At 39.0% G+C, this 13,897-nt stretch overlaps 1 protein-coding gene across 7 annotated transcripts in view; it reads right to left on the bottom strand.

The window, feature by feature from the left end:
• Window positions 1–13,897, bottom strand: part of ARHGAP44 (Rho GTPase activating protein 44) — a 1,795,121-nt gene that overhangs the window by 697,566 nt on the left and 1,083,658 nt on the right. For all 7 annotated transcript variants that reach the window (XM_044068802.1, XM_044068796.1, XM_044068800.1 and 4 more), the window contains one exon: window positions 2,449–2,566. In XM_044068802.1, the coding sequence (XP_043924737.1) occupies window positions 2,449–2,566 (118 nt within the window). The remainder of the gene's footprint in view (window positions 1–2,448; window positions 2,567–13,897) is intronic.

The following is a 13,897-nucleotide window of genomic DNA, read 5'->3' as shown; positions in this document are numbered from 1 at the left end:
AGTTGGGGTGCCACTTCAACAGTAACATCATCTAGAGACAATGTTCACACTGCCTGGTGGCTAGCAAAGCTCCTGGACATCAATAAAACATCTCTACTTCATCACTATAAAAAGGATTTAAAAACCGCTAACTGAGTCTCTCTCAAGCTTACCATTAAGAAATGTAAATCTGACTGCAAACTTGGGTTGCAAGCAATTGAAAAGGTAAACATAAAACCTTCTTCAGCTTTACTAGGAAGCTTTGAAGTAACCAACAATTTTATATTGAACTTCTCTCTAAAAATACTTCCTTCTATGACCCTGAGGATATTGCTAATAGCCTTTTGGGCACATTATCCGGCGATTTCACTGTACTCCTCCCTCCCCTTCTCTTCTACCCCCCTTTCCCCCTCATTCTACCTCACAACTCCCTTCCTGAATCATTCTTAACCAAGTCTTGGCACTTTCTGAAATTAAAATATGAGTTCCATAAGTCCTGACAATATCCCTGGATGTCTGCTGTGAAGCACTGCACCCCATCTAGCAGAGCTCAGTTACTGTACTCTTCACCTTAAGTGTTTTCACTGATTACATCAAAAAGGTGTGAAGGACAGCTGCTGTGGTAATCTTGCATAAATGTGATCTCATTATTGACCCTGGGAATTATAGGAAAATTAGTCCTTCTAGTGTTATTTGTAAGGCTAGGAATTATAGCTGAACTAATAAAAAAATGAAATAGGTGCCCCAATATACCTGGGTACACATCAGTTTAGCTTTATAAAAGGAAATCCTGTCTGCTAAGTCAGATTAAGTTTTCTAAAACTGTTAGAAGGAATGTAGATAACAGGGTTACACTTCACAGTGTCTACCTGGACCTTGTAAAGGCCTTTGACACTATTCCCCATGCTAAGGTTATTGACAAGCTTTCTCAACTCAACATTAATCCACACATAGTTCACTGGCTAGCTAATCTGTTCAATAGCTTCAGGACTTGGGTGAATAGTGATTCTAGATGTGATGCTCTCTTAGGCTAAGGATTCAGTTTATTATAACAAAACTCATTGTAAACCCAAAGTGGAATACAGCTAGACCTTTACTGAAGGCATGAACCAACTAGTAAAAAAATATATCCTCAGTTTTAGTAAAATCCGGACTGCTCTTGCAAATTGACCAACCCAAGTTGGTCTGTTAGCACAAGAGCAACAGAATGTTATTCATTGACAGATATAGCCACAGTGAGAAAGACTTAAATATCATCTCATTACCCTGTGTGAGAATCAAACACCAGCACTGTCAGACCTGACCATACTAGCACTCTCATTAGGCATACAAACATACATACACATTCACGCAACCTCATTCATGCCCTTACAGGCAGACAGACCAACACACACACGCAGACACACATGTCCACATACATATACAAACTAAACACCCCTCTACCACCCCCACTTCTTCACTGAACTTACAAGCACAATAAGTACTCCTACAGTGATACTAACATTTGAAAGGCAATAACACATAGATACATACATAGAGTGTACACGTGACCACCATGTTTTTACATTGGTCACGTTTTCCTCTGAGAGTAAAATTTTACTCAATCAAGCAAATCTGGAGCCATGGGGAGAGCACGTGACTAACTAGTATTAGCCACCCTCTTGGACTGCTGCATTAGCATGTGGCATTGCGCACGAGACAGTAATCCATGCTCATACATTTGCATGGGGAAAACCCCTCAGCATTTGAGTAGTTTCTGAATCTGAAAGGCTTAGCACAGTGGGGAAACGTTCCATGCTAAGGCTTCTGTTTTACTTCACAGTAAGCCTTTCTGAAGGCCAAGGATAAACTTCTGGTGAGAAGCAGCCTGGACAACTCCGGTTAATTCTTATCACTCTGGTATCAAAACCCTGCATCAGAACTCCCTAATGCACCTGCAAAATTGTTTTCAGTATTATTCAGATTTAAGATACCAGATGTTTCTTTCATATAATAACACAGTTCTCATGTACTTTTAGCTAAGTGATGTCACTGTTGCTTTCAGGAAATGTTCCAGTGTCGGTGTTGGACAAACTGAGAGATATCTTGCCAAACTCTCAGCGTATCTTATGACCTTTTCTCATGTATTATTGGATGTGTGCCTTCTGCATATTCTTCTATAACAATGCTGCCTGTATGTACAAAATAAGTCGTCTTACATTTATAAACCATTTAACTTCATAGTGTCTTAGCTGTTTCTAAAACCTTTGCTCATTCAGCCCAAAGAATGGCTGAAACTGTTCCTTTTGGTCAGTCTATTATCTGAGTTAACAAGCAAGCAAACACATAAGTAAATTCTGATTAGGTAAAAATGTATGGCACAAAACATAAAAAAGGTAAAAGGATTACACTGCTATATATTATTTATTCTATGCGTGCTAGCATTCTAATTGGAAACTTTCATCAATATGAAAAAGGTTAAAAAGGTACCCTGCAGATTTCCATTCTGTTTGCTGCTTCCTCCATCTCTTCCCTGAGAGCATCAGCTTTGGCACCTGTAGGCTGCAGGTTCGTTCCCAGACCTGATGATTTCAAAGACTGTTGATATCTATGTAGAAACATCAAAAAAATCCCAAGACAGATTACTGCTGGTCTTATCAACAAAATTCAAATTGCACAGGATAACAGGATTGTGACAAATAAACACACACACGCACACACACGAATATGGTTCTACCTGAGATAGTCGACACTCCAGAACACCGACAAGCGAATCGCGAGCGCCAGAAGATCGACAATGCAGAAGACCGACGCGACGGATTAAAACACCGACGCCGAGGATGCCGACATGGGAAAAGGCTGTGTAAGTATGCGGTAGTGACGGACGTTAGGGTGCGAGTAAGGTAAGTGTGGATATTGATGGTCTGTGGGGATAGGGGTGGGTTAAGTGAGTTAGGGTCAGTGCGCGGGTTAGGTAAGTGTGTGGTAGTGATAGTCTTTGGGTTAGGGGAGGGTCAAGTGAGTTAGGGTTAGGGAGTGGGTTAGGTAAGTGTGCGGTAGTGATAGTCTTTGGGTTAGGGGCGGGTTAAGTGAGTTAGGGTTAGGGCGCGGGTTAGCTGAGTATGCGATAGTGACGGACCTTAGGGTTAGGGTTTGGGTTAGGGTTGTAGATAGTTGTGTATGTGAGGTTTAGTGTGGGTTTGTAGGGATTTTGGTGTGCTTGTGTTGTGTGTGTGGTTTTTGGACAGGGGATGTGTTTTGTTTGTTGATTGTTGTTATTGTGGTGTGTGCAGTGTATGCGGTTTCGTGTTTGTGTACCGTCGGTTATTTCGTTGTCGGGCATGTGAGGTTTCGTGTTTCTGCACTGTCGATTATGTGGTGTCGGTGATTGCATTGTCAGTGTTCTGGGGTTTCGATTATGTCAGGTAGAACCACGCATAAATATATATATATATATATATATATGTATTTATATATACGTATGTATTTATATATACATATATATAAATATATATATATATATATATATATATATATATATATATATATATATATACACACACACATACACAAAATGTATTATTATTATTACATATCACATTTTGTAATGTTTTTCCTTTTATTTAACCATATAATCATGTAATGACCACTTTTAACTTTATCATAGAGAATGCTAAGTTGGAATTTCTTCCTAGCAATGTGTCTAGAACCAAAGCAATTTTCTGGCAACTCAAATAGTTAGGTAATAAAACAAATCTACATGCTAGGGAAGCTTGGCTCACACTTTAATTTTAATAAATACTATTCATTGCATACAACTGCTCATAGATTTAATAAACAAGTTCAAGGCCTACAGGCCATTAAGGAGCTTGATGCCCTGGATTGCAAGTCAGACCTTGTGGCTATCATTGTAGTTGTCCAGTTCTTCTCAAAGGTACTGAACTAATGGTCTGACTTTCATTGAGAGAAAGGACATTAATTTCATAGGCATGAGCATTTCTGAGATATAAATGTTGTCATTCTTAACTGTAGGATTGATATTAATTTTTATTGAGGTTTGATTACCCTCATGTTTAGGTCACCAGGGGTTATTCTAAGCAAAAGGGTTTAAACACTAAGTCAGACTTTAATGCAATGCTTTGTATGTCAGGTGTAGATTTCTTTTTAAGAAGATAATAAGACACACACAAAAAAATAAGTTATGTATGCACCATAACGTTCCATCTGAGTAGGTAACTTCATTTGTCAGCAACCTGTGGGTATCGGATCCAATCCGGATCCGAGCTGACAGCTTTCCAAGCTAGAGATCCGAGCTCCGAGCTCCTCCCCTTACCCATAATACCCTGCTACCTCCCTCCAGTCCTCAGATCGAGTTTGCCCTATAACCACAAAATACCAAGAAACAAAGCACCTGAACATCCTAACCTGATACCAACTAGGGGTGAAACAACGATCATTCAGGTGACAAACTACAGGTTAGGGGGACAGAGGGGGGGGGTCGGTTGCTGACAAATTAAGTTACCTACTCAGATGGAACGTTATGGTGAGTACAAAACTTCTTTATCTGAAGTAGTTAACTTCATTTGATCAGCAATCTCTGGGACAGAGTCCCCAGCTACCAAAAACTTGGGAGGTCCTCATGGAAGGATATTCCGGAGCACTGCAGAGCCAAAAGATGCCCTCCCCCTGGATATCAAATCCAACTTTTAATGTGTAATAAATGTATGGGAGGAAGCCCAAGTGGCCGCAGAACAAATGTCATCCAAGGGCACCCCTGACCAAAAAGCAGCAGAGGTAGCCACAGAGCGGGTACTATGTGCACGAACCCCCACGGGCTCAGGTCGACGATACCCACAGGTTGCTGATCAAATGAAGTTAACTACTTCAGACAGAGTTTTAAAGCAATGCTCTGTATGTCAAGCATAGGTTTCTACAAGGAATGTAGCAAGACACACAGGGAAAAAAAAGAGTTTATGGCTGTAGGATAGACTTGAAACCATTTGATTCTCTTTGTAAGCATTTATTCTTCTTTGGTTGCAACAGAGTAGTCTGACAGCATCTGTATAAATGGGGGGATCACCTTTCTGGCATATTGTTTAACCCAATGAAGGATCAGGTGGACAACTCTATATGCTTTGTGGATGGTAGCAGCCATATGGGTATCACATTTAGGATCTTGTACAAGGTTTCTAAGGTATTTTACTATTTCAATAACTTTTACTTTGTATAAAGCTGGTGTTGGTCATGTTGGTGGTGGGGTTTGACAAAGGCTAGAATACTTGGCTTTTTGACAATAAAAGTAATGTCACGTGCACTGCCTCACTTGTGTGTGAAGTTGTGTTAAATGCTATTTGAAGAGCAGTGGTGACAGCGGAGTTAAGGACAAAAGTTTGTAGTTATCTGTATATTTCATAGGTCAGACAATGGAGTCGGTTTTGGCATTGAGGAAAACATACCAAAAGGAATTGTCACAAACCAGGCCCTTAAAGGACTCCACTGGTGTTATGGGGTGGTGAGAACAGGAGCTCTCCTTTTCTTTCCTGTTGTGAAGTTATTATGGCTGCATTTATATACACAGCCCTGAGTTTATGTATGATTGTGTTACATGTTTTAGCCAGATAGAAATAAACTGCATGACCAGATAAACCTTCATTCATGGTGGCAGTCATACGTTCAAAAATATTTATGACATTAAGCATACGAGATCTATCTCTGACAAAAATGTATTGCGTTAGGTCATGGAGACGGAGGTTTCCCATATATGAAAATGCTTCATGATGATTCTTTCCATCACCCTGTACAATATGCATGTCAGACGGATGTCTGTAATTACTGAGGTCTAAGGAATGGCTTCCCTTGTGGGTTGAAACCACTACATCCTACTTTCCAATATCAGGGAAGTAGACAGTTTTTAATGCTATACTAAGAATATGAAAAAGGATGCACATTAGAGTATTTCCGATTGAACTAGTTAGGCTTTCGGATATCTCATCTGGTTACATAGTACTGATGTTTCTGAACTTAAAGGCAGAGATGACTATTATTTCTGATGCAATTTCAGGTGGGATTTTGTTACAGGAAGGAAGAGTGGATAGATTTTCATTATGAGGCCAGAATATTGCTCTACCTCTATAGATAGTGTAATAGATATTTCTGTTTGCTCTTACGGTGACACCTTTCTGTTTTAGTGCAGTGCATTCTTGTCGCTTCCCAATCATTTTCCTTATAGAAAATCTAAATATTGTATCCCATCTTGATAGCAAGTTTTAAACTGAAATAAAGCTTATTGATTGTTTTAGTGAGTTATTCTTAGATAACATTGACATTAGCCTTATCACATTACATGGGTCAAGTCTGAACACTTTTCTTTTGGTATAATAATCTGTTCATTTTGTAACTGTACCACTTAGGTTTATTGCAGAATTTTCCATTACATTTATATCTCACAGGGATGATGCAGTTATTTAAAGAGCTTTTTATCCAGTTTGGAATGTACGATAATTTGAATAATTTATTTTCATTCTTACTTCCCCTGTAGTAATGCCATTATATACACTGCCATAATTAATAAGGAATGTACTTGCATTATTTTGATCCTGAAGTAGGATACTAGATGCTTTGTATGCTGGCACAGTGTGGACTCTTGTGAAAACAAAATGGCAGCAGATTAACACTGTAGCAGTGAACTTAACGAAATGATTTGTGACAAAGCAACACCATGCAAACCAAAGACTGGTTCCCACAGGTTACATCTGGATGTTTCATGAATCTGCAAAAGCAGCTGAAATACTCTGGCTGCAATTCCTATACAAATTATATAGTACACAGTCAGCACATGTGGGAATCAGCCAAATGCACCCCAGAAGCAATTTATTACTTCCTGTGGTGCTTCAGTGCTGCAGAAGATGATATACAAAAAGAAGCCAGGTAAATGATGTTCTACTGGTATGCAAATATATGCAGGGGGAACTGGACAGCCGTCTCTACAAATCTTTATCCACACTCTGCTGACCCTAGTTCTGACATACTTCCTGTTGCCTTCCAATCTTCAAAAATTTAAATCTATAATCTACAGCATACTGGATGAAATTACTCCATATAAAAATCTTATTATATTGGGAGACTTCAATATAAATATTCTCCATCCTATATACTCTGATACTGAAAACTTTCTCTCCACCCTCTGCCTTACCAATCTAATCAATGATTTTACAAGGTCACACTTTATCATGTGGAACCACTCCCTACAGAATTTAAAAATCACAAATGAACTCTTAGTCAATGACAACATCACCATCTTTGCCCCCTCAGTCAGCGATTACTTCTCCATTATATTCTCCATTCTGCCCTCAATTACTAAACAGCCAACAGAACTGATTACCTTCCACCCTTAAAGCCAAAAAAAAAAAAAAAAAAAAACTTAAACAACACCTCCCTCCCCTACAGTGAGGAGGAAATGTTTAGGAACAATGAATCCTCTGTTGTAACCATTTCCCTATCCAACTTCCGACTGTCATTCCAAGACAAATTCCTCCCCAAAATCACCACACTAGTAAAACAGCTGAACAAGAAATGGATAACTAAGGAGTTAAAAGCCCTTTGCAAACTCCGGGACAGTGCATGCAAAGAATGGGAAAGGTACTCTATCCAGTGCAATCACAACCACTAAACCAATTACATAGTCTGACAACATCTGTATAAATAGCATAGGGGGGCTATCACCTCTCTGGCATATCTCTTAACCCAATGGACGATCAGGTGGACAACTCTATATGCTTTGTGGATGGTAGCAGCCATAGGGGTATCACATTTAGGATATTCTTGTACAAGGTTTCCAAGGTATTTTACTATTTCAATAGCCTTTACACTGTATAAAGCTGGTGGTGGTGACAAATGCTAGAATACTTGGCTTTTTGATGAGGAAAGTAATGTCACTTGTACTGCCTCACTTGTGTGTGAAGTTGTGTTAAATGCTATCTGAAGGCAGGTGGTGACAGCAGAGTTAAGGGCAATGTATCCAAGTTTGTAGTTATCTGTATATTTGGTAAGTCAGACAATGGAATTAGTTTTGACATTGAGGAAAACATACCAAAAGGAGTGGGCACAAACAATGCCTTTAAAGGACTCCACTGGTGTTATGGGATGATAAGAACAGGAGCTCTCCTTTTCTTTCCTTTTGTGGACCCAAGTTATGGCTTCATTGATCTACCCAGCCCTAAGTTTATGTATGATTGTGTTACATGTTTGGCCAGATAGAAATAAACTGCATGACCAGATAAACCTTCATTCATGGTGGCAGTCATGTTCTCAAGCATTCAACATCTATCTCTGACAAATGTGTACTGAGTTAGGTCATGGAGAAGGAGGTTTCCCATGTATGAAAACATTTCATGATGACTCTTTCCATCATCCTGTAAAATATGCTTGTCAGACTGATGTCTGTAATTAATGAGGTCTGAGGAACATCCACTAAATCCAGTTACACAACTTAATTAAAAAGACCAAAAGACACTACAAAGCAAACACCTTAAACTCATCACAGCAGATCCTAAATTGCAATCTGAAGAAATTCTGGACACTAGTCAACAACATGGCATATCACATTTCCCAAAATGACCCTGTACATAAAGACTCTGTCAAAAGATACATAGATTATATGCCCACTAACAAGCCAGTTCTGCATCCCACTTTGACAAACTCAGCCTCCTCCACTACAAATCACCCTTCTTTTTACTTTAAAAGTATTTCTATCAAAGCTAAATTCATGCTTGTAGACAAAATCCGCTCTGATGCTCCTCCTAATACAGATGTACTTCATCCATGCTTTTATCTCCCTTTGGAAGGAACATGTGCCTCTTCCATTAAAATATCTGTACAACTTATGCATCTCAAAAATGTGATGGAACAATGGAAAATAGTCAGACCAATTACAAAAATCTCCAACCCAGCATCTGCAGATTACTATAGGCCCATCTCCTTTTTTCACACCCTGGGAACGATTCTTGTAAAAACTAAATTATATCCAAGTAACATATCACCAGCAAACCTACAGGATAATTTCTTTGCAACAGCACAAATTCTGGGCTGACTGAAGCACAATATACAATTACAGATGACATTCTGATAACAGGGACAAATGCCATCTAACAGTCATAGTTATTTGTAGAGCTGACTAAGTTAATCACTCTTTGCTCCATAACTTGCTTATCTGAGCCAGTTTCAGTCCCCATGTGATCAGCTTACTGGCGAACAGTTTCTTTAAGGTGCAGATTGGCTCTTTCGCCTCAGCAACACTGCTTTTACCAAGAGGGCTCTACAAGGATCTATCCTGTGTTCTGTTCTCCTTCTTTTTAACAACCTATCCTATGACATCCACCCCTTTCAAATAAAATTATATGTAGATGACATGGTTATCTACAGATTTGGCCCCTTTTCCTTCCACTGTAAAGTAACAACTCAAGCAATACCTTACCTCTCTAAATGGTTTGCTAGAATCTCACTACCTAACCCTTAATGCTAAAAAATTAAGTCTAAGCTCTTTGATACTCCACAAAAGCTCTCCTCATATTTCGTTGTCCGGGCCATATGCAACGGCCAAAATATCTCACTTGAATTTTCCCTACTGCAGATATCTAGGAATCTAGTTACACCCATTACTTAACTTCCAAACACCATGTTCAGATCACAAAATCCAAAGTTAACAAACTTCTCTTCTGGTTTATAAACAAATTCTACTTCCTCAGTCCTGTTACCAAAGCAGCAACTTGTAAAGGAATCTTACTTCCCCAACTGGAGTTTGGCCTACAGTTCACCGTAAGTGCCTGACAAAAAAGCAATCATCCTTACAACCTACCAGAAAAACATTTGTCAGTTTATCATCCTCTCCACAAAAAGCGAACATCATTGTCTGACTCTATCAAAAGGTAAGTGGCTTCCCACGGCCCTTTCTATTCATGCGAATCACTCATCAGTTTCGACCCTCTCATGAGCAAAGGATTCTAGAGCTATCACTTCCCTCACATAACATTAGAGGTCTGTCCAAATCCACACCTTACTTACAAACTCCATTTAACACCCCCCAAAAAAAAAAACAATGGGCCTGCATTTTCTTTTCTCATTCCCAAAACTTGGAAATCCATTCCTGATGAAGGAATAAAGAACTGAAACTTTTCCTCGTTAGACAGGCAACAACTCAGTCATCTAAATCTCAGTCATGCAAACTTTTATCCTACTTCTATCAACCTAAACGTGTTTCTGTTCTCTTAGAACCTTGGCTACTTTCTTTAAATATCTCGTCTTCTATCTGTATCTATAATTCCTCATCTTTTCTCCTTCACCTTATCACCCAACCTCCTTTGCATCCTTCTGCACATTTTTCTTGTACCATAACTGCTCTAATTCAATGTAGCTACCTCACAGCAAGATGGTAAATAAACAGCAAACAATTTTTAATGAGTACCACTTTTGTAAATGTACTATTTTAAACTTACATACACTTAAAACACTTATTTTAAGTTTGCTTACATTTTCTGCTGGTTATATACCGTTATTTTAAAACTTCTGTATACTTAAATCACTTATTTAATGTTTGCTTGCATTTTCACTGCTGGTTATACACCATGAACTGAGACTGAAAATGGTCCATGGAGATCAGTGCTGTACTCCAGTAAACAAATGTAAACCTACCCAGATACATGCATACATACATACTTTAATAAATAAACAGACAAATACAATCTCAACTCATAGTCATATGTAGGGTAAATTGTACGCCACTGTGCACTGGATAAATGAAGGGCAAAGCATGCTGAAAATATTAGAGTTCCAGCTAGGGAAAATGGTGGGAGCTGAAGCAGTGTTTGGATAGCAGCATACATTAGCTCGTAGCACCACTGCTTCCCATTAGTATGAGCGAAGTAGCACCCAATGCCAGAGAGAATATCAGTGTCTGACATAACCTAGCTTCACTGATCAGAATCACTTTAGAGTATATTGGATCACCACATGGGCATTGGTTGACATGTGTCATCCATTAACAGAGTCTACAGAAAGGCATAGCCTTGTCATTCCTGTATAGTCCAAAACATATAAAACTCTATTCTAGCTCCAGAAACCTTGCTAGGTATTTCTCAGGCTTCCATCTCTAGAATACTCTATAAGTCCATCAGCCTATCACTTCTACATGCAAAAGAGTTTATATGCTTTCCAAAACACCACAGGAAAGAGAGGTGTCATTCATTTGATTGAAAATCCAAAATAGTGAAAAGGGTAATTTGCCCTTTCTTTACTGCTGTGCGATCCCGAAGTTGGTATATTTAATTAGTAGGAGGTGTGGAGGATGCAGGGGGTGCTTGCCCCCTGTATTAAAAAAATATCAATATTTAGAGTTTTTGATCAAATGAATGACACACAAGGGGCGGGAGATAACATCATAAGTGCCTTCTACATCACAACCCATCTGCCTGAATTATGGGGTATCATTCATTGTACACATGTAGAAAAAAGGCCCTACCTGGCCTACAGTCCTAAATGTTTGTTAACAGGAAAAGCTAGCATTCCTTGAACTGCAGGGTACTATCTGACATACACTGGATAATAACTAATGTGCTTGCACAGGAAAAAGGCAGTTCAAATGACTTATATGTATGGCACACATCTCAGATATATTGCCACTTTCTTCTAAGTAACATTCCATATGGCCATCTAGATGGCAAGTGCAGGCATTGTGACTAATGTTAATTTACACTGCTGCATGCACAGTATCTCCAGCTGTATTAACCTCCCCAGTTGATAAGTCTTTTGGTGGTGAAGCTGGATACTCAGTGGAGCCTTGGCTTACAATATACATGCAGTACCCATAGAGTATGGCCAATGACCAGAAAAACATGACATACTCACAAACCTGCAACATTTTACAGAATGATTTGGCATGATTAAAGCCTGCTTTTGCTACCTTAACATGTCATTGCTACCAACAGTACGGGGTATTAGAGTGCTATATACTTTCAGACAAAGGTGAGGACTGTGCAGCCTGTGATGTTCACCTCCCCCCACATTGCCACCACTGGTACATATCCTACCCTAGGCTATACTGCCAGTGTAGGCAGTGCTGGTGGCACTTGCAATCCCCTGCATGCAGTTAAAGATGGAAACAATGTGTGCCACAGACCTACTAAGGCCAATAAGTCTTGATCTCTTGGACTCCATGTCCTTCTAGATGCCACACAATACCCAGCAATCAGTCCCATGCTGGACTGTGTTACAGCAGATTCTGTCTGGATGACACTCTGGAACATCTGATGATTGATCCTGAGTGCTGCCTGCACATCAGAGGCCGAATGTGACATAAAATGTCATCAGGTACTCCTGTAGTGCTGAGTATATCCACAGAAGACATAGTGTGCACATCGGCTGTTAAAGCTGATGGTAAAAGCCATGTTAAAGGTGACCGATTCGACTGTATATCTTCAGGTTCATGACAAGCATCTGTTCAGACACATCAGCCTGCTAGTCTGCCCCTGCCTCTGCCGGTGTCACTGTAGTGATACTACTGTGACTACCCAGCAAAAGGCACACCAAAGTGCGAATGAGTAACTGTGCTCATCTGGCATGCATGCAAAATTATTCCTTGCAACATGTACCACAAAATGCCAATCTACCAATGTTGCCATCCTCTTGACGTGGCTGAATATTCGATGTTCCTAAAACATAATACAGCCAGCATATGCTGTGGCCAGTCTACAGTGTCTTTATGCAGTTTTTTTGTAGATAAATCTGCTGAGCTGTATACTAACTTGGTGCATCATACGGCAAGATGTATGGTTGTGGCGTTGCCTTGGCATGATGTAGAATGTTGATAATGCTCTTACAATAGTGCTGTTTAACACTCTTACAACAATGCTGTAATGTGTAATTGTAGCTCCCCATGGCATTTATGCTATGGATCACTTTCTGCCACATCTGGTCCTGTGAAGGATGGTTATCACAAATAAAATCAGCTGCTGGCTCCAAAATAATCCACAAACAGCATTTATTCAGAACAAACACTATGAAGTAAGTGCTTTCATCTTACTTTAGTAAGTAAAACTTCTTTAGACAAAAAAACACAGTGAATGAATGTCTTATATATACAATTAACAAATCACATGATGTTGCATTACACAATTAAAACCTAACTATCTAAAAGTTATATTGCTCCCATTTAATAAAACCTATAAAACTATTAATAAATATTAAATTCATTATATTAAGAAATAATATATTAACAAAACAATTTGAAGTAATAAAGTAATAAAATCAGTTCAAGAAAGTGGAACTATTTAGATTTGAACAAAGTGTGACCTTAAATTAATTACACAACTACAATATATCTAACTAACTGTACAGATATATGTAAATGGCATATACAAAAGGGAAGAATGACATTAATACTTCAGTTCATAAAATAACATAAAATACATATTGACACAAACCTAATATAATTTATATTTTATATTAAATTAGTTATCCTTCCAATTATTTTAGGAGAATACTACTCATCTTTGAATGCTCTTTAATTTTAATATGCAGGCTAATGAACTCAAATCGTTCAGGCCTGGTGGACTATATGTAGGGTAAATTGTACGCCACTGTGCACTGGATAAATGAACGGCAAAGCATACTGAAAATACCAGCGTTCCAGCTAGGGAAAATGGTGGGAGCTGAAGCAGTGTTTGGATAGCAGCATACATTAGCTCGTAGCACCACTGCTTCCCATTGGTATGAGCGAAGTAGCAACCAATTCCAGAGAGAATATCAGTGTCTGACATAACCTAGCTTCACTGATCAGAATCACTTTAGAGTATATTGGATCACCGCATGGGCATTGGTTGACATGTGTCATCCATTAACAGAGTCTACAGAAAGGCATAGCCTTGTCATTCCTGTAGAGTCCAAAACA

This window comes from Protopterus annectens, chromosome 4.part0 (genome assembly GCF_019279795.1).
Source record: "Protopterus annectens isolate FY-2018-M chromosome 4.part0, PAN1.0, whole genome shotgun sequence".
NCBI lineage: Eukaryota > Metazoa > Chordata > Ceratodontiformes > Protopteridae > Protopterus > Protopterus annectens.
The sequence above is the reverse complement of the archived record's forward strand: the minus strand, read 5'-3'. Positions and strand labels throughout refer to the sequence as shown.